This window comes from Gossypium arboreum, chromosome 8 (assembly GCF_025698485.1).
Source record: "Gossypium arboreum isolate Shixiya-1 chromosome 8, ASM2569848v2, whole genome shotgun sequence".
NCBI classification, from domain to species: domain Eukaryota; kingdom Viridiplantae; phylum Streptophyta; class Magnoliopsida; order Malvales; family Malvaceae; genus Gossypium; species Gossypium arboreum.
Window position 1 is genome coordinate 19359135 of NC_069077.1, and position 22009 is coordinate 19381143.

At 30.6% G+C, this 22009-nt stretch overlaps 1 protein-coding gene across 7 annotated transcripts; it reads right to left on the reverse strand.

Moving 5' to 3' along the window:
- Nucleotides 1-5715: 5715 nt before the first annotated feature.
- LOC108468075 (pectin acetylesterase 8-like) lies at nt 5716-9396 on the reverse strand. 7 transcript variants are annotated; one of them, XM_017768933.2, is made up of 14 exons: nt 9269-9396; nt 8574-8674; nt 8339-8470; nt 8174-8256; nt 7867-7996; nt 7697-7776; nt 7308-7394; nt 7106-7230; nt 6930-6990; nt 6789-6842; nt 6628-6705; nt 6444-6549; nt 6214-6359; nt 5716-6123 (listed from the first exon to the last, which is right to left on the reverse strand). In XM_017768933.2, exons 3-14 carry the CDS (start codon nt 8460-8462, stop codon nt 5995-5997), a joined length of 1203 nt encoding a protein of 400 aa, XP_017624422.1. In that variant the 5' UTR covers nt 8463-8470; nt 8574-8674; nt 9269-9396; the 3' UTR covers nt 5716-5994. The 7 variants fall into 7 exon arrangements, with proteins under 7 accessions (XP_017624422.1, XP_052874307.1, XP_052874305.1 ...); XM_053018347.1 differs by having other exon boundaries at nt 8574-8670; nt 9269-9384; XM_053018345.1 differs by lacking the exon at nt 8574-8674.
- Nucleotides 9397-22009: the final 12613 nt, after the last annotated feature.

Consider the following 22009-nt stretch of genomic DNA (forward strand, 5'->3'; position numbering starts at 1 on the left):
GTGTTTACAGGGAACAAATCGAAGACATAGCAGATCTAACATTCCTGTGCTTACAGCGAAGCAGATCGAAGATTTCAGCATGGCATCCCTGTGTTTATAGGGAACAAGTTAAAGATAGTAGATTTGGCATCTCCATATTCGACGGGGAGCAGATTAAAGACATAGCAGATCTGACCTTCAATAGTTTACATCGAAGCATATCCAAGATGATTTGGCATCTTGGTATTGACAGGAAACAAATCAAAAAGTTAATTTGGCATCTCTGTGTTCGATGGAGAGCAGATCGAAGATATCAACATGACAATCTTGAGTTTGCAAGGAGCAGATTGAGGACCATGAAGTCTGAAGCTGATGAGACCGGGCAAAATGGGTCTTTTTATAGTCTTTGCTCTATTCTCGTTACAAGACAATGAGCAAAGAGGGGCAGCTGTAATAGCCTATTTTTGCCCGGTCCATTTCAGTATTTAAAATAATAAACCCCCAAAAAATAAAAATAAAACAAAGTCCAAGTCCAGTACGAAATTACAAACATATAATTTGGCCCAATCGAAATGGCCCATTACTTGAAAAGATTTAAGGTCCATCTATAAGCTTGACTCATATGGAAATATAATTTTTAAGGATATGCAATCTTAGATATGATATGCAATCTTAGATATGATACAATCTTAGATATGATATGCAATCTTGAAGATATGATCTTGTAATCTTAGAGATTTAATTTGTAGATATCATTTAATCTTAACTGCTGATGTAATTGATCTATACCGTTGGATTTGGGGATGCTCAACTATAAATAGAGGACTCTCCCTTCATTGTAAAACACTTGAGTTTTGGGAAGTAATAAGAATTCTTGAAAGCATTCACTCAAATTTCTCTCCCTCTTGCGTTCTTACTCTCTGTGGTTTGTTCTTATTTTAGTCTTCGTCTATCTTAAATTTTCAACCTTTTTTATTTTAATTTTTCATTTTTCAAATATGTAAATTTATTCCTATCTTTTATACATTTGATTATGTATTTTATATATTATAATATTTAACCTTTTATATAGTTTATTTTCAAATATATATTTTCTATGCATATATATATATATATATATATATATATATATATATATTATCATTTCATGTATTTTGAACTATTGCATTATATTTTTATAATTTGTAAATGTTCTATTTATTCATTTTTTGTGTATGTCATTTATCTTATTTGTGCATAGTTTCATTTTTTATATGCTATATTTAATTATTTCTTTTATGTGCTATTTTATGATATATATTGTTGTATAATTTTTGCATGTATTATGTTTTTCTTTTAGTTTACTCATGTTTTTATTTGTTTATTATCTTATATTTACACTAGTATGATTTTTTTCATTAAACGTATGTTCATGTTATTTAGTTTTGTCATAATGATATTATTTATGTTTGTATGGAAATGTTAAAATATTTTGTACATCTATGCTTCATGATGCATTAATATGTCATCCTAAAACGTCATTTAAAAATAATATTCCAAGGTTTTTTTTTAAAAAAATTAAAAGGCAATGCTTGATGTTTGGAAACTTCGAGAAAGGTAGTGCCCTAACTTACTGGGTTGCGATTTTTCTCGTTGAATTCGAATAGTCAAGCACCCTTCTAAGTGATTTTGAGTTTTCAAAACTTAAACAGTTATTTCGAGATTTCAAAACATAGTGTCCTAACTTACTGGATATGGCGTTTTGTTGTTTCAAGATAGAAATTTTTGAAAGACGAGCTTAGTTTCGAAGGTTTTAAAATGTTGCGTCCTAACTTACTGGATGTGATATTTTGACTCGTTTGAAATAAGTGAGCCTTAATTTTCAAAATTGAGACATTCTAATTAAAAGAGGTTTGCATCTTAAAACTTTCAAATTTCCGACATTAAAGACACTTGATAATCAATTAGGTACCAATTTTTGGGCGTTACGAGGGTGCTAACCCTTCCTCGTACATAACCAACTCCCGAATCCGTTTTCTCGACTTTCATAGACCAAAATTAATGTTTTAAAACAAAACATTTTATAAGGTGATCCAATCACACCTAAAAAGATTGGTGGTGACTCCCGTTTTCGTTTTTCTTAAAGTTAATTCCCATATTCCAAAACTCGATTTAAAAATAGTTTTGACAATACAACTCTAACAATTACAGTTATATTTGAATCAAAATATAAATCTCACTACTTATTTATAATATTCAATTTTACTGATGTGAATTAAACTTACTATTACTTTTAATCTCATGGAAATTAAATTAATCATGCTTCAAATAGATTATAATTCTTTTAATTCTCTCAATTATTCTGGCTTGCAAGTGCTTTTCGGTGGCTCTCTCGCCCTACCTATTAAATAATTCAAAGAAAAATATATATTCATGCACCTACATGAGACTTCGCCCCTGCTTAGACCCTCATCTTATTCAACTTTTGTATAGAATAATATGTATGCATGACATTATCAATGATGTGTCACCATAATTTGATCATTTTAAATATTTAGAGGCACACTATAAAATATCAAATTTAAAAATTACATGTTCGTACATAAATAGAAATTTTATTTATAAGACTTTTGAATTGTAGTCAATATTTTATCACGAATAATTTCAATAATTTCTTAAAAAAAAGGCATTTACTCGTTATAGAGATGGTGTGATTTGATTATATATATATATATATATATATATATATATATATATATTACTTTTTTATTACTTTATCACTCTTAGAGTTAAGGAAAAGATACATTATTCAGAATAGTAAAAAAATTATCAAAATAAAAAGGAAATCTATTCTTCTTGTTGAATGTGAAGTTTAAAATAAAGTAATTTTTTTATCGTGTATCCTTCATTAATGCAATCTCATATGGCTTAACTATTGATTCGAGAATTGAATGAAAGGTTACATTTATAGATCTGTGTTGTAGGTCAACCCTACTACACTAGTACCAATAGGCAGCATAGAGGAAGCAGCACTACGCTTAGGAATCAACAACATGAAAACTATATTATTAATGATTCCCTTTCTTTATCGGGATCAGAACTAAGAGAAATGGTTGGGATAACAAATATTCATCTTGTTCATGCTTTAGATACTCATATAACCATCGAAGATTGTTGAAGTGATCGGTCGATCACCGAATCTAATTCAATCAAAATTAGTTAAAGGTTTTTAAAAATTTCAATTATTAATTAATTCGATTTTAAATGAAGTAATTAATTAAATTAATCGATTAACTGAAATTATTAATAATGATATATGATAAGCCCAATATATTAAAGATAGTTCGATGTATTATATAAGCTCAATATATAAAATTTAATGGATTTATAAATATTCTTAAAATTGGCTTAAAAAGTATTATGAAAACTAAAATATTTATATAAAAAAATAAACCAAAAGTAAAAAATTAAAGAAAGAAAAGTAAAAAATTATGTTTTTAATATCATATTTTTATTATGTTTTAAATTTAGTGTTATTATTGTATTATTTTTATTTCTTTTGTAATTTCTTTGAATTAAAAACAAAAAAATTGCCATAGATTTTTTATGTTTTAAATTTTTAAAAAAGTACAAAATCCGGTTAATTGCCTAAATTAATCAAAATTAATTCGGTTGGTTAATAGGTTAAAAAAAATCAGTTCGGTTAAAATTTTCAAATTTTTTTGGTTAATTCAGTTAATGGTAGTTTAATTCGAGTATTACCAAACCAATTATTTGAACACCCCTTCTTGTAATCACTCAATTTTTGGTAAGTTTCTTTTTTGGTTACTTAACTATGAAAATTTAGAAAATAATCACTCAACTATTAGACTTTTTCTTTTTGGTTCACCCAATTATTTGAATTTTTTTGTCACCAATTGTTAAATTACTAATGAAAATATAACTTCGTAGCTTTTAAAATGGGTATAATAACAAATTTAACCATCAACATTTATACAATGTCTCAATTTAGCCTTGATTTCAAAAAAATTAACCCTCAATATCTACACATTGTGTAATTTGGTTTTTTTTTTTTGTAGATTTATTGAAAGTTGGCTTTAAAAGAATGAGAAAAGATTAAAATTATTATATTGAATTTCTTAGTGTTTCCTTTTTGGTATATTTCCAAACAAAATTAGTTTTTTTTTTAGTTTTTTAAGTGAAAGAGTCACATAGAAAAACATGTGGGGGGTGCCTCGTATTTATCGGACAATTTGCAGGCACTTAACAAAGACAAGCAAAATAGGCAAGACGCTGCAACGTGAGGACATTGATGTCGTGATGTGGGGTGATGTCGTGATTAGGGACGTTGGCATGTCGTGACAACGCTATGAGTTCACCAATTGACTGAGAGGGCAATGTCATGACGAGCATGCATGAGACATCATGACGACACGGCGTATTTCTCAAGTAATACAGTCGTGTTTTGACAACCAAGCAGGACTTCTTCTCCTAGTTGAACTCTGATTACTTCAAGGATATTTCAGTCGTTTTAGCCCTTTAAACTTATCCTATTTAAAGGGGCATTGTATCCTGTTTCGATATGCAATTAAAGATGTAATACTATAGGGCTTTTCTTTTGGGGGCGACAAGATGTAGTCGCTGATGAGTTTTGGTAAGAGTTTTCATGGTAACTATGTAGAGAATTTATACCCTTTTTAAGAGAACTTTATGAGAATTAATGTTTTGTTTTCAAGTTTGCTCTATGAGAGTTAGGGCTTTGTATTCGGGGTTTTGGGTAATGTATGTTTAGTACATTTAGATTATTTTTTTTCCATATTGTATCCTCATTTGTTTACTCATTTAGTGAAAAGCTGAAACCTCCATTTGTCTGTAGTTTTTTATCCTCCCAACTAAGAGTTTTCAACGTAAAATATTTGTATTATTGATCTTCTCTACTTTTCTATTTCATTGTTTATATGAATTGTCCCGAACAAAATAACATTGAAAAATAAAACCAAATCATATATATTATATTAAAAATGTATGGAAACATATATGGAAACTTAATTTGTTCACATTATATATAATAATTAATTTAATTTAATTACCATATTATATACATCGCTATTAATCACATAATATAATAATTTAATTTAAATTGATTTAAGAATCAAATATAAATATAATAGTTATTTTAATCGAATTCATCGGAAAAAAAGGAAAAAATAAGTAATCTTATTTTGTTTTTTGTTTATTATATATATATATATGTATGTATATATGATAACATACATACACATAAGATATATAATAAAATAGAACTTTGGAATAATCTTAGTAACAATTCTGAACTAGTTATAACTATTTGTCAATTTTTTACATGTCGACACATAAAAACAATTTAATTTCATGATAATTTATTAGTGAAACATTATAAAAATAAAATAGATTCATAAAAATAATTAAGTGCATTTTAATTAATACAAACGATTAGCCCGTGTATTACACGAGTATATAAATTAGTTACATAATATGTAAATATTGAGGATTAAATTTTTAAATTCAAGACTAAATTGACACAATGTACAAATGTTGAGAGTTAAAGTTATTATTGTGTCCTTTGTAAAAGAAAATTTTGAATAATTGAGTGATAATTTTGTAGCTTTTTATAGTTGGATGACCCAGAAAAATATTCCAATAATTAGGTGACTACAAGTATAATTTACCCTTAAAAATAATACAGAAGCAACTATAATAAATTTTAATACACAAAAATTAAAGAAAAAGAAACTGATTTATTAAGAATAATAACATCCAATAGACAAATGAAGCCAACCCAGCACACAAGTTTGGTGCAGTGGTGGCCATTGCTTATTCAAAGGAATTGACCAATGCTAAATTTCAATTAATGATGAATTAATGATGAATATTAAATCTATATAGCCAAAAAAATGATACTTCTACGTTATATGTATGTATGTATGTAACTATAGTATGAATATGAACTGCATGCTGAGAAAATGTATAATATAATACTATATATCTATTATATGTTTATGAATGGGGTGCATGCGGATCATCGTAAACACGGTTGTGGCAAGTTGGGTTGCAAGGATAAGCGCAATCTATCTTTTGGAACGGATTCCGATCATAAAACCAGTCTCCTACTGCCTTCCCAATTTTCTGCACTCACAAATCAATTTCAAAATCAAACATATATCAATCAATGTAATATTATATATATATAAAAAAGGCAGCCATTTGTTTGCTTACGGTTTTATTCAACAATGGGGAGTCTTGCATAAACCATAATTCTTGCATCTCAGTTTGGCAATGGGCAAAGCAAGAGTCTATAAACATTCCTCTTGATGCAGACTTGCCTAATCGAAGCAGTGCAACCAAGAATTGTAACCTGAAGTCTGAAACACACACACAAACAAAATGCCCTTAATAAAAACTTTACTAAATTCAGAGTCTAAAACAGGAAGGGAGTGTTTAGTCACCTTGCATTACTTTTATTTGGCTAGGCAAACAGTTCTTTATATCAAGCTTGCAGCTCTCCCAGTGGCCATGGGGATCGGCAATGCCAGGTGCCAAAATGTTTCGTATCTGAATGGAATCAAATTATTTCGGTATTTGATTTGTAGAATCATTTTATAACTAAATCGAAAGCGGAAATGAGCGAACCTGCCATGAATCGTATGCTGCATTGATGATGAAAAGAGGTGTTCGTATTTGTTGTGCGATGTATTGCGGGAAAAAACACTGTGAAATGTGGATTGAGTATTGGTCAGAATATTGAAAGTTGCAGTGAAGAGTGAAACTAGTAAGGAAAAGAAAGCACTCACTAAACCAGGTTTCATTCTCGAAGTACATGATGGAAGCAAATTCTTTGCAGACCCCTTCAGAAAAGTGAGACTGCGTAAGACTTATACATTGACAGTGCATTAAATATTATACCTATGAGGAGATAGGGAAAGAATGAGTACATGTGTCGCAACTAATTGATCAAAGAAGGTTTGAATATAATGTCCTCCAGACACATCTCTCCTGCAAAACAGAATTTACAAAGGAATTAATGAGTATTTGCATGAAACGAATATTTGAACTACCATGTATACTTCAACACAAGATTCTTGGCAGAAGGTCCTATAAATGAGCTTACGTATTGATAAAATAACCAGCATCTGAAATACATTTTACTTTAGTACCCATAGGTAGGAGGGCTCGGAAGCTATCGCAATGCAATATTGATGCCAATCCACCTGCTGAACATCCCGAAAGAATAGCCTACAGAGAGTAATTTCATTGGAAAAACCATTAGCTCAAAAACATAAAAAGATACAAGAAAGGCAAAACAATCTTACATTTTCAGCATTTCTCATTCCTTTGCTCAATAGATCCTCCATGACAGCAAGCCAGACCCTTGCACCTCTGAAGTGAAGATTAGCAACCTGATGAAAAATTGCTTACTGATTAAATTGCAGAGATACAAAGAAAACTTGTATAATGGATTCTACATATGAAAATAACAACTTTTTGTCCTGTGTGAATATGAGTTGGTTTAGTTAGCACCCTGGCAAGCATCAGAGTTCAAGTCGCACCATGAGTCTCATTTGATGAATGATCTATAAGTACCATTTTCAGCCCTCTATAAAGCGGTGGCATGCCTGACCCTGGACTATACGTTTTATGACCAGAAAAGAAAAAAGAACTTGTTGTCCTGCCATTGCCAAGATGAAACATCATAACTTACTGGATTGACTGCTGCAACATCGCCGGTGAAAGATGATCCATCACAATACCTGACTTTGATTCTGTTCCAATTGTAAAAGTCTACAAATCCAAATCAAATCCATGAAACTGCTGCCAAACAAAAATTAGGAGAAAAAAAGGAGAGCGACATAAGAAAGAAAAAGTTCGTGCCTGGATTGAATATACGTTTGTTGTTCAGGATGCCAGAGAAAGGGATTTGCTTGACCATTCTCTTAGAAGAACCTAGATGTGTGTTTTTACGAACAAGGCAACTACTGACATTGTTGCACCATCCTCCTCCCTAGGAATCCAATGCAAGAGCAATTACTGTGAGTGACAGTAAATACATTAGGAAGTTTGGAACAGAAAAACAAAACCAATCCCATTAGTATTGTCAACAACCCCCAACATCATGAACATTATTACATCCTGTTTAATGATGTAAAATTGTAAATGGCTTTTGACAAGAGGAACAAACCTCAAGCTGAATTAGCCAACTATTTATACCGGTTCCGTATCCCTTGTCCCAATGGTAAGCTGGCGGAGTTCCGTCCAAACAAACTACAGTTTCATCACAATTTAAGCATATTACTAAGAAATCTAACAATGGAAATCCAAAGAGGAAGAAAAGAAAAATACCGACCGGCTCCTTTTGCTACAGCGCTTTGAACATAGGTAATTGGGACGTAAGCCCCGTTTGTTGTGAACAACAGCAGTCCCAAAACAAGTAGCCATAGCCATAGGCAGGATCTTGTAGTATTCAACATCTATGCACCTTAAACGTTTAATGAAATGGCAGAATTGAATTACGCAACTAATTATAAAGCAATGAACATGAAACAGAGCACACCAATATTATAATTATATATAGGTGGTACCTGCAAGAAGTGGAAACAGAGGGAAGATGAGGAGAAGGATCAAAGAGCTGAAGAATAGGATGGGACTTGGGAGGGAACTACTTTGGGGTCTTTGTGTCTGCCTTCACAGTTACAGCATTTCAGTTCCAACAAATCAGAAATGATGAAATGAGTTTTTAAAAAACCAATACAAATACAGGAAGACAATAAAAAGTAGTGGTGGTAATACGAGGAAGACGAGATCTAAGACAAAACGTTTTTTAAAAGTGGGATTTTTTTTCCCTCTATGAGTGAAAAGGGCAAGTACCACTTGTTTCTTTTGCCGCACTTTGTAGTTGTAGTGGCTAAGCTAAGCTAGTTGTATTGCATTAATGCAAAAAAAAAAAAAAAAGACCCTCCTGTTCCTGCAAAGGACAGAACAGAACTTGAGAGGAGAGCCGACACTGATTCCCTTAAAAACACCACTGTCAAAGAGTCAAAAAAAAAAAAAACTTAAAATAAATATTGTTTTTTCTTTTGTCTTTTCAACTTTTGAAATTTATAAAAAAATTCTAATGGGGGTGTGTGGTGGTGGGCGAAAAGCTTGATTTTAGTTATGTGGAATTAGACTTATTAGTTAAAAGTGGGGGTTGAAGTTGAATGTAAGCAGACCCACTAAACATCAATTTGCATGTGGTAATGGAAAAACAATGAATGGAAGTGAAGGAAGAGCTAACCTTAAGTCTTATCGGCTCATGCGTTGAAGCTTTCGCTTTCTTTTTCCGCAGCCATTCTTCTCTTCACCACATATAATTATAGAGTGTTTATTCTTTGGGTTTCTTCTACTAACAATTTAAAGCATACATCCGTCACTATTACACCTCCTTCACGTATTTTAATCAAATACGAGAAAATAACGTTTTTACCATTATTAATGAAATCATCTTTTAACCATTTGGTAATATTTTAATTTTATCAATAAGTTTTATTTTATTACATCTTAAATAGAATATATATATCTGTCGAAAAAAAAGGAAATTTCACCTTTGAACTATAAATTTCAATATATCAAATTTCCTACTTCTTCCTGAATCTTATAAGAGTTTTAATTAGTAAGTGAAGGTGTTATTTTGGTTGATATTCTACCTTTCCATCTTGTGCAAGTTAGTAAGTTATATAGTGGGTGACTAAACTTGCAGAGTATGTGAAATAAATTTTTTGTACCAATTATTATCATCGTAAATAGATATATTATCTTAAGAGAGTAATTTGATTACTGACTATTTGAGTTGTGATAGTTTAGAAACAAATATTGTACAACATTCTCAATCACTATGTAATAGCAACATATGTAAAAATATGAATTTATCTTTGAAGCATTGACATACACATTATTAAAAATTTCAAAAATAAATTAAAGAGATTTTATTTAAATAATGAGTTAATATATAATTATACGCCATAAACATATCTAATATAAATTCTAAAGATATATATTATGACCTGGCATTGGATTTTTAGGGGGAAAGAAGAAAAGTAAGATGCTTTTATTCCTTGTTAGTAGATAAGAGATACTGAAATACTCTAGTGTCGGCATAATTGCATGATGCTTGAAGAGGAGAAAACCAGAAAGTAAGAAAATTTGGTGGTTGGTTGCTGGTGACTTGTTAATAAAATGTATTTTCATTTTATCTATCTATGACACTTCTATGTTGGATAGCTACAAAACTTTCGACTAAAAATTAAATTTTGTTTCACGGATTCAACTCTTTCGTCCTCAAACCCAGAATTACAGTTAAAAAAAAACATGGTACGCAACGTTATATAGTATATGTATATTAATAGCTCAAAGAGTATGATTGCATATTATATTGGTATCCTTGGTTGGAATTGGTGCCAAATATAAATCAAAAAGAAGAAAATGTTTGTTACTTGTTTGGTGGAATAAAAAATTGTTTCCACCATGATTGGAATAGGAAAGTAGAAACGTGGCAGATGATAATACGTTGAAGAGGGGATAATAAAATTGGATCTAAAAATTCGTGGATGCATTGCATTTGCAGCCAAGCTTCAACCTATAATAAGTGGAGAGTTGAGAGTTCAAAGGGCACGTGATTGACGGTGATTATATATTTTTGTAAAAACAATTCAAAGTTGGATGAGCCACACCCACCGCCACCATCCATTTCCATGCTGTTTTGCACTTTCGTTTACGCACCCTTTTATTGAAAAGAAGAAAAGACATGAAAAAAGCAATATACTAGAGTTTTCAGAAACTAGATGAGCCACCAAATTGATTCCAACATCCAATAATTATTTTCTCCCAAATGTAATCCAGTCACTCATTTATAACATTGCTCTCTATCATTTTTAGTTGTGGATATGAATATGATTGAAACTAACCTCGACTCTATCTATTATTTAATTTATAAATATACAATTTAATCAAAAATATTATTAAATTATTAAAATGTTTTATTAAATACACAAGTGCTTGATAAAGCAGTAAGACATATCACACTCCTCAAAGGAAAACTACAATTTAATTTTGGAGATAACATTGTTAGAAGGAGCAAGCACGAATTTTAAGAAAATTAATCCTTCGATCATAAAGTAGATATGAAGTATACTTTGATCATACAAAAAAAGAAGCATTTTATTAAATATTGAAGAAGCTTTCAGTTTACACTTTGTTCCAACATTGATGTTTGAACTATTTTTGGAACAAATAACTTAATTTGTAGTTGTATAAGACAATTCCGTTCTAACTTCTATTAGAAAAAAGAATGGGATCGAACAAATTCACAAATAAGTAAACTAAGGAGAGAAATAACACATAATATTTTTAACACAATTCGAATAAACAATCCTACGTCTGTAGAGTTTCGGTCAGAGAATGATTTTATTCAACAATCCAATTGAATCACCTATTAGCTAAAGCTCAAACAATCTTTACAACAATGGATATTTGCAGCCCTAACAATGACTTAGATTGTTACAAATCACTTTCCCAGATACCTCACTTACAATCAATGTGAGCTGTCCAAAAAGTGTCGAACTACACAACCAAGAACATTCAAGAAAGCAATAAAAAAAGACACTCTAAAATTGCTCAACACTATGCGACACAAACATTAACCTATTTATAGGCTGATGTAAGAGTCTCTCAGCAGTGTTTTGATAAGTTTTAAACTCTCATTTAAAAATTGAAAATATCCGATTAATTATCTTGAGTATTTATAACATAAAAGCCTTTATAAACAAACTCCTCAACCATTTCAAATACTCTGAAAGATAAGGATAATGATGAGTATCTACAAAAGTTAAAACTCCTCTCATTTCTCTCCAAGGTCATCGATTGAAAGATAATGATCAACACATGTTTGTAGCACAAAATTACTTCCTTATTTTCTACTTAACAAGATTAAGTCATAAGCCATTTTGTTAAAATGTCAAACATGCAAACACAAAATCTTTGACTGCACCAAAACTATTGTTCTATATGTTGTTCGAATATGAAGTGGGACAAGAAAAGTAGCCAAACTTCCAACAATTTCTTCCTTTGGCATTTTGACAAAACCAACAGGAAATGATTAGCACATAACCCAAACAAGTCAAAGGAAACTAGAATATGTCTCCTTTTAAGAGATAGAACGATGCTCGATCACACACTCCTCTATTAATATGTTTGTTCATCACATTGACCACCAAACATATAGACATTCTCTAAAGTAATTCATGAGATATAATGCGTGATAAATAAGTAGAACATATATCATCTAGTATCTAGCAAAAACAATGAAAGTAGTAGTAATTAAAGTCATCAAAATAAACCATAAATCATCACCAAATTTAACAATTAGCATGAACATTTCATTTTTTGCTACTCTTTTCTCACTTTTTTTTTGGGTAAAGATACTAAAAGTGCTCCCACTGACCTTTTAGATAAATTCGGTTTAGAAAATAATTTTGTTACATGACGAAAAACTAATTTTTCTTTCTAAAAACCTGAGACTTGTGATAATTATATCGATAAAAATTCTTACCAACTTCATACTTATGCTATTGAATAAGCGGTTTGATTCAAATATCGACTTTCAACCACTCGATTTTCTCTAATATTCTCAACTTTAACTTGCTAGAGTGTGAGCTCTATTCACGAATCGATAAACACAATAAAAACTTTGATTGATATTAATTAGGAATATTAATTTCTCTTTACGAGTTAGAAACTGGAAATAATTTCTTAAAAATAAAATTTATTTGGATAGATTAAATCTCTCTATTTTCTAGTAGAGTGACCACACGCAATGTAATGGGCCAAATCTGCCCGGGCCCAACAACCAATAATAAAACCAAATAAAACATAAAGTCCAATTGTAATACAACCCAATAGCCAGCTACAAGTCCAAATTACATAACCCAATCCTAAACCCAGCTATCCTGACCCAAAACCCAAATACAGGCCCGATAGGCCCAGAAAATTACAAGTCCAGAAACCCTAGGGCTCCCCCTCACTTTGCGCCGCAACCGAGCCCCCAGCGCCTCAGACGTTTGGTCTCCAAGAACCACGCCAAACACACCTCCGTCGATGCCAACAAGACCCGTACTGCAAGAAGGACGAACACAATGGCAAATACAAACAAAAATGGCAGAATAGCAAATAGAAGGGAATGAAAATTGTATTTTTAATTTTTTTTTCCTTTTTCTTTCTTTTTTTCGGATATAAAGCCATAGTTCTTAATCTCTGTAAGGGGTTACGAAAAAGAGGAATATACGCACATTTTTGCATACTTAATACAAAGAAAAGAAATCAAAACTTTGCAAAGGTGATTATTCGGCTTTGGCCCTTCTTTCCCGTTGGTTTTCATCTTCTTTTCTTATTGTTTGGTTACACACACAGTCATTTCAAGCATAAAAAGGGAGTAAAGGGATTACTTCTAAGAACGAACCGCCGGAATCTTCGTCTCCTTCGCTTTAATCGAAGTCGGGGCGGGGTGTAAGGCCTGAAATCAGTAGTCCTTAAAGCAAGGGCCCAAGCGGGGTTAGTGAGCGAACAAGTCTCCCTCCGTCGATCATCGTTCGGCGGTCAAGTGGCGGCTAGGGCCTCTTGAGATTTGAACAAAAAAGGGGGAGTTTAGGGTTTGGTAAAGTAGAAAGAAAGAGGCAGGGGTTCAGCCGAATAAGAGGTTCGGTCAAGGGTTCTAAAGACCTAAAAACGACACCGTTTGGACCAATTATAATGGTCTCAAACGACACTATTTTAAAACCAGGCCTGATGACCCGATCCAACACCCTCATGACCCGCGCGTTAGCCGTGGTAAAGGGAAATTTGTGCTTTTAGTCCCTCCTTTTATATTAGCCTCTGATTGAGTTCATTCGAGACTTCCTGAGCTTTTTAATTTGGACTGATGATTTATATTTATTTGCAATCGGATCCGCGTTTAAACACAGCACCTTGGGATCTGGTATATTGCCAGTTTTAGTCCCTATGCGTTCGCGCGTGTCAAGCTTTAGTCCTTCTTCTAATTTCAGTAACCTATTTTATTTATTAATTTTCCTTTTAATTTCATTTTTGTTTCAATTGAGTTTCTTTTATTTATTATTTTCAATATTTTTTTTATCCTTTGAAACCATTTTATTCTTTTTTGAAAATTTAATATATCATCTTGGAGCATTTTATTAAGTTTTACATGGTCTTAGTTCGTTATTCATTACCCTCATTTGTATATATATATATATATATATATATATATATATATATATATATATTTATTTTCTTTTAAATTTGTTTGTTTAAGATGTCCTTTATATACATATATACATACTTTATAATAAGGTTAATTTTATTTTATGCATATTATTAATCTTATATTATTTTGCACATATAATTTTCTTTAAATTTACGTTCATATTTTATTACATAATCCTACATAATACATCTTTTAAATTATTATTATTATTATTATTATTATTATTATTATATATATATATAAGTACTTTATAGTAAGATTATTTTATTCTATGCATATTATTAATTCTATATTATTTTACGCATATAGTTTCTTTTGAATTTATCCTCGTCTTTTAATATATAATTTTATATAACATATCTTTTAATTTATTATTATATGTATTTTATCGTTATCTATATGTGATCTATATACTATTAGACCCATGTATTTTAATGTGTATTTTTGCTATGATAATGTGTTTTGTATATATGTTCCATATAAATTATTTTTATACTTACCAATAATAGTATATATTTGATTTACTTACATTATTAGACCTATACATATTAGCATTTTTTATATCAATTTACATGCACCCACTTTTAAATTTATATATATATTAATACACTTACTACTTTAATAGATGTTTCTATTCCAAAACACTTTTTGCTTTATGATTCACTAAGTATTTTCTTTATACATATATATCAAATTATTTTGGAAACTTCCTCTTTGTGATTATAAAATTATTGTTTTTAAATGATTCTTGATATTATATTGCTTTTGTGTTTTATATAGCCTCTTACTTAAACATTTAGATATAAGGGCATGTGTATAATTTTAGACTATTTTAAAAATTTATACATATCTTATTATTAATCTCATGTTCCTTTTATAATAAACTTATGCGTATACGTGTTTCATATATCTATTTTGTGTATTATATATTGTCATATGTCTTCATTATTATTCTTTTATATTAGATATATTATTTAAATCATCATGTAGTTTGTCAACTTTTAAATATATTTGTGTTTAAAAACATTTTACATGCAATTTGATTCAAATTTCCACTCTATAATATCATTTTCAATAATTATACATCCTTACTTTTCATGCAAATTGGTCAACCTATATATTATGTGTTCATTTATTCGTCACTATTTTAAAATCATTTTATACCACATTGGCTTCTAATTTCTATGTTGTTCCTTTTTACATATTGTGTTGATTATTTTATATCATGCTATGTACGTCATTTTATGTATTGTTTTGTGGTGTTATATTGTTGTAGTATTATTTTCTTTATTGTATTGTATATAAATTATTTCCCATGCATGCTATGTTGCATTATTTATTTGTTCATTATTGCCATGTTAATTATTCTCCATGCATGATTGAGATTGGGCTATATTTCCAAGCTAATTGTGCTTAGTTGTAAGTGTTTGTTAGTTGGTCAAATAAATCGTATTGCCTCCACTCTTCCATTGTCGTATTTTATGCGTACACCTAGTACCTCATATCATCATTTTCCACTTGATTTTTGAGATTCGGTTCTATAAAATCCAAATTTTTACGATTAATTTCGTCTTATTTCGAGTCGAATTAATACGTCTTAAGCTAGCTTTATAATCATTCATTCAAAAATTCTTTAAAACGAAGACGAGATTTGATATTTGACAATTCGCGGAATCGTGCCCTAACGTATTGGGTTGCAACTTCGCGTCTGCTCAAAATAATCGAATATCACTTCAAAATTTCACTCATGTCTTTTAAAATCCTTTAAACGAAGGCGATACGCGATAATTGGCAATTCGTGGAATCGTGCCCTAACGTGTTGGGTTGCAATTTCGATTGTTTAAAATAATCAAATATCCCTTCAAAATTTCACTCAGGTCTTCTAAAAATCCTTTAAAACGAAGGTAATACTCGATGTTTGACAATTCGGGAATCATGCCTTATCGTGCTGGGTTGTGATTTCTCGTTTGTTTAAAACAATCGAATATTCCTTTAGGTTTACATTCATGTTTATTAAAAACCTTTCAAAACGAAGGCAATGTTCGTTATTTGGCGATTTGAGAATCGAGCCCTATTGTGCTGGGTTGCGCTTTTTCATTTGCTCAAAACAATCGAAGATCCCTTCGAAATTTCACTCGTATTTTCTAAGGTGAGGCAATGTTTGATGTTCAGAAATTCGAGGAATCGTACCCTACTGTGCTGGGTTTCGATTTTTTTTCGTTGGACCAAATGGTTGGGCATCCTTTTGTTAATTTCAAATTATAAACTTTCGGACGTCGAAACAAGAAGATTTTTGGCAATCTACTCGGGTTACTCAAAAAAAGAACCACATTTCAAAAACATTTCAATTTTAGACATAAGGACAATATTTAATCGATTTGGTACCAATTTTGGGCGTAGTGAGGGTGCTAATCCTTCCTCATACGTAACCGACTCCTGAGCCCGTTTCTTAAAATTTTTGTAGACCAGAATCGTTGTTTTAATAAATCACAAATGTTTTATTAAAATAACCAAATTCTTAGGTGATCCGATCACACCAAAACAAAAAGATCGGTGGCGACTCCATATTTCCATTTTCAAAAAGTCGATTCCCCCACTTTTTCATTTAAATAATAAAATTTTAAATATAATGGGGTGGTTTTGACACGCAATATGGTGTGCTTTTTACCTAGCTCATGGTCTTTATTTATGAAGAAAAATACAAAAGTTTCAAATGAACAAGGTGTGACAAAATAATAATATTTTACAAGAAAAACCATACTCCCACTCGGAGTATAATAGGGTAGGCGGCATGCCCCTTTTGGGATACCTAGGGTTGCCATCCATCATGTATAAATGAGCTCCGTTGGCCTTTCATTTATTCGATACAATTATATGTGTAATCTAGACTTTAAACTAACTCATATAATTTATCCAACCTAATAAACACTTTTCTATACCCAAAATATTATTTATTCAAATAAATAAATAATTCAATTAACTTCATTAAATTATTTTCTCAATCCAATTCTAATGCCATTAAAGTCATGACGACTTTAACGCATTACTAAAATCTATAAGTAAATAAATTTAATTAACTTGTTCTATGAAATTGTGACAATTTATTGATTTAATTTCCACTTCAAACTTTAATTATTCAATTACGAACAATTAAATAATAATTCAAATAATTTAATTTAATCTCTAAGTCATCAATTGTTCATAACGAGGAAATGCATTCATTGCAGATAGTGATGCATGCAATATATTTCTCTAATTCATCATTTTCATTTGATTCATCTCATTGATTCTATTGCAACTATCAAATTTATATCAAGCTAGTTAAGGGATCAACTGGACATATATAATTAGGGCTCAAATAAATTGTAATTAAGTTCCTACTCTTCATCTATTAATTACAATATTATAAAGTCATTGAGTCATTCCACTAAAGTACCATGATTGAGCTCTCCCTATTATATACTTTTACGAAAGCTACTTAACAAGTGCTCATTCAACACATGTATTAACCTTATAGGACATCCTTAATCACTTTGAGATAAAATTCATTCTCACAATATGATCTTATTTTATCTCATGGTAACCATTATATCTTTATTTATAAAAAAAGTCAATTACTAACAAATAGTAATTAAATCATTTGTCTTAGACAAATGACCCTTGACCACATTACTTTTTCATCTATCATATAATACAGATGAGAGGATATTATTTGTCCTTTATTAGGCTATGAATTTCACGATTGTAAGTGAATCTATGTCATGCAGAAATTATACACCTAATGTATCAGCTTTCTTATCTATTACCAATTGAACTTAGGCTTTTAATACATCAAAGTATACGAGTTTTGCACACATAATCTGATGGGCATCGAAACCACAAAAAATAATTCTTATAATAAAATAACTTTAAACAGTAGTAAAGAGTAGTAGGGTCGAGTCCATAGGGATTGACTATTATGATCAATTTCCGTGTTTTTCTTGTGAATAGCATTTCGGTTGAGCTGATAATCGTGGCAATAGTCGTGCCCACGACTCCCAATGGATTTGCTGAAAAATAAATTAAATAAATTAAGGGAGTTGGAAATGTCTAGAAATTAAATAATTGAGATAGCAAAAATAATCAATTAAAGAAATTAATAGTAAAATTAAATTAAAAAATGAATTTGGATTTTGCAAATAGAATTATAAAGTATTAGCCCTAGACTTGGTGAAGTCTGGCCTCTAAAAGCGATCCTCAAAAATGAGTTTTCTCTTCCAAACAATAAGCTAGTTATAGCGGCTAAGAATGTTCTAACCACCAATTCTTCCTCCCGTAGTTGATTCCGGTATACCCTACAAACCAACCCTTACCGATTATCTAACCACGACACACACGTTTGCATTCAAAACTTCGGTAGCCTTGCGTTCTAAAGAACCCAACTTGGATTAATAGCCTCAACCACGCCGGAGGTTTTCACTATCTCCCTTGACAAATATCCCACTAGTATGACCCCACCAAGATACGCCAATTTGTTCGCGAGAATCCGAATACAGCACGGCCGGCTTGCCTTCCCAACTGTACGCTAAAACGACTCCAACCCAACGTGCACTTTGTGTTAAAATCGAGTTAACCTTAAGAGATGAATTTGTCAATCTCTATATTCCAAAGAGATGATAATATCGTTATGAAATATTTTTAGTGTGGATACATTTCTCACAATTCTTGATCGGAAATAATATCAGCCTAAAGCTAAGTAGAGATTTAGTGAAGCATGAAATTAATCATATGTTTGTTGGTTTATGGAAATTATTTAAATGGAAATGGTGATAGATGAAAAGGGAAGTGACTTGGAAAGAAATTAAACAATTTTGTAAAGAAACAAGGAAATGGAAATAGAAATGGAATGACAGTATGCTTACTGAGGCATGAAATTGAAAGGGAAAAAAATTAATTTTATTCAATTCCAAGTGAATTCAATGTGTCTTTTCAAATCCACCATACTACCTATTTATACATGCACCATATACTAAAATTAGGCTAATCCCACCTACCCACTAATTACATGAAAAATATCAAATTTTATTTTCTAAATTTGGCTTTTGCATGGTAAAAAATCTGATCAACCATTAAATGTCTCCAAATTTCTGATTTGGCCCCTCTTCTATTGTTCATGCTCCAATTGAATTCTTTCTTGCTTGTTTTTTGCATTAAAGTATCCAAATTTCATTCCTGACAAGATTTAAACATAAAATTCACCAATTAGCAAGAATTAATTTAAGAACAAGTCGATTTGAGCACGTAAAATATACAAAATAAATATGTTATCATAATACGTCACTTACTCAAAATTAAGGTAAGTCACACTCTGAATGTCATAAGTGAATAAATTCATATATGAATTTAAGGTTTATTCTACTTGGGTCTTGTCTACTATATCGTTAGTCAAGTCTGTCACATCTATGTCTCTATCTTTTGGGAGTCATCTGCTTTAGTACTCAAGACAATGTATCTCCCTAATTGGACTTGATAGACGACATAATCATCTTTTAATCGACTCTCTCAATTTCGATTAGACCATTTAGATTATCTACTAACTTAAGTTATCTTCTCGCATTATAATCCAACTACATAATGCAATTTAATCTTAGTTAAATGTTACATAATCAATAAGCTAATATTTGTTGATGTGTTTTGTCAAAATGCCAAAGGGGGAGATTGTTGAGACTTCAATTTTCTATGAAGTTCTTGTTTCAGTCATTGTTTGAACATCACTTAGGACAACAGGTTAGTACAACACTTGAGATTGTGAGCTAGGATAGTTAAAGTGCAGTATGTTTGTTGGCATTTTTGACTTGGTTCATCATGGTTAGATTCTCGATCAGTAAATGATCCTTAGAATAGAGTTGAAAATTATTTTTACTTGTCTGGTGGACTTTATTTCAAATAGAAGGAGGAGTGGTTGATTCAAAACAAGCATTATCCTTATCTTACTTGGAGGCTAAGCTAATTTGAATTTGCTTGAATATGAAGGCTTTATCGTCGAATTTAAGAAAGGAGATTTTGTATGGATAATTCTTTTATTTTAAATGTTGATTGAGCTCTTTAGTTGCTTGAAGATGGTGTCGATCTCAACCTACAAATAACTTGCATTGTCACACCTACTTGTGTGCCTCTTAAGCGCTTTTGTTGAGTGTTTATTGATATTTTGTTTTGTGTTTTTTCACTCTTATGTTAAAAATTTTATTAGAGGGTAATTCTTGTTATGAGATTATTTGGTATGAGTGATTGTAGCATCTGAGTACTTTGTTGGAGCTATAATTATCCATTGTGTAAGAATAAATTATTTTTTAGTGAATAGAATTTCAGATTTAGTGTTGAATTTGATTAGACGAAATTCTACATAATAGGATTATGAATCCAAACTTTATTTAATATGTTGATTTCAATTTTTACTTTTAAATGGTCTTATTTCAACTTTTATTAGGGACATCTAGCAAACCAAAAACCTTTTTTCGGCTTTAAAAATTGTATAAGTATTGGATAAGATGGATATAATAGACAAGTATTGAATTAATGTTCCTTTCTTCATTCGTTTCCGTTTCAATTTGCGTGGAGTTATGGCTTCAATTATTATGTTATTATTATGGATGGCTGATGCCTCAAATGTCAGCTTCATAGGTACAGTCCTAAGAAAGGGCTATATATATGATTTATACTTGACTCCTATATAGAGGTGATCATGGGCGGGCCCAAATAAAATTTTAGGCCCGTCTATTAGGCCCGGCTCGGCCCGCCCGAAATATGGGCCTAAAATTTTGCCCAAGCCCGGCCCGAATTTTTTCTTATTTCATTAAATAAAAAATTAAAAATATAATAAATCAAATATATTTAAAAACATAAAATAAATATTAAAACAAATAAAATAATACTAAAACAATTCTTAAAACAATACACAAATTAACAATATAATAAAAAATAGTTATATTAAAATTTAAAATAATTAAAATAAAATAAAATATATATTAATATATAATTCGGGCCGGGCGGGCAGGCCCGGCCAAAAACTCTTACTGAGGTCTGCCCGCTTTTTAAACAGCCTCGTTTTTTGCCCAGCCCATTTTTCGGCCTATATTTTACCCAAACCTCCCATTTTTCAGGGGGTTGGGCCGGCAGGCCACCAAAATTTATGATCACTCTACTCCTATACTTTTCTTTTATTTATTATCAAGTTTATAATAAAAATAAATTCATTTAACTTTTAGGAGTAAATTTTTAAAATATCATTTTAAAAGAAAAGTTAATAGATTAGAAAATTATAAGATTAAGTCGAAATAACAAAAATGCTTTCAGTTGAGTGTGTTGTGTTTTTAACGGATTTGCATGAAAATGCTTTTAACATATTGATGTAAAAAGGTTTTCAATTGGAAGCGCTTTCTACCCTCAATATACATATATATATATATATATATATATATATATATATATATATATATTTGTGTGTGTCACTTATTGTGAAAATAAAACTTACAAATAAGTCTTTATATAGATTCCAAGTCTTATTTTCGTTGTTTTATTAAGCAATATTGTGAGATAGGAGTCTATATAGTTTCATATTTTATTTGCAGTTTGTTCCTAGACAATGTGAGATTGTTTACTCTTTTAACTAACAATATAAAATTAAATACTACACTTAATTTTTAAAAATTAAAGATAAAACTCTATAGAACATTAAATTTTGTACAT

Excerpts from the sequence above, each read along its gene's own strand:
- LOC108468075 (XM_053018345.1), bottom strand. The coding sequence starts at position 8,462 with ATGTTGAATACTACAAGATCCTGCCTATGGCTATGGCTACTTGTTTTG. Across the intron at positions 6,550-6,627 it reads CAGCATACGATTCATGGCAG|ATACGAAACATTTTGGCACC; the intron begins GTTCGCTCATTT and ends GATTCCATTCAG. Across the intron at positions 6,360-6,443 it reads CCAAATAAAAGTAATGCAAG|ACTTCAGGTTACAATTCTTG; the intron begins GTGACTAAACAC and ends TGTGTGTTTCAG.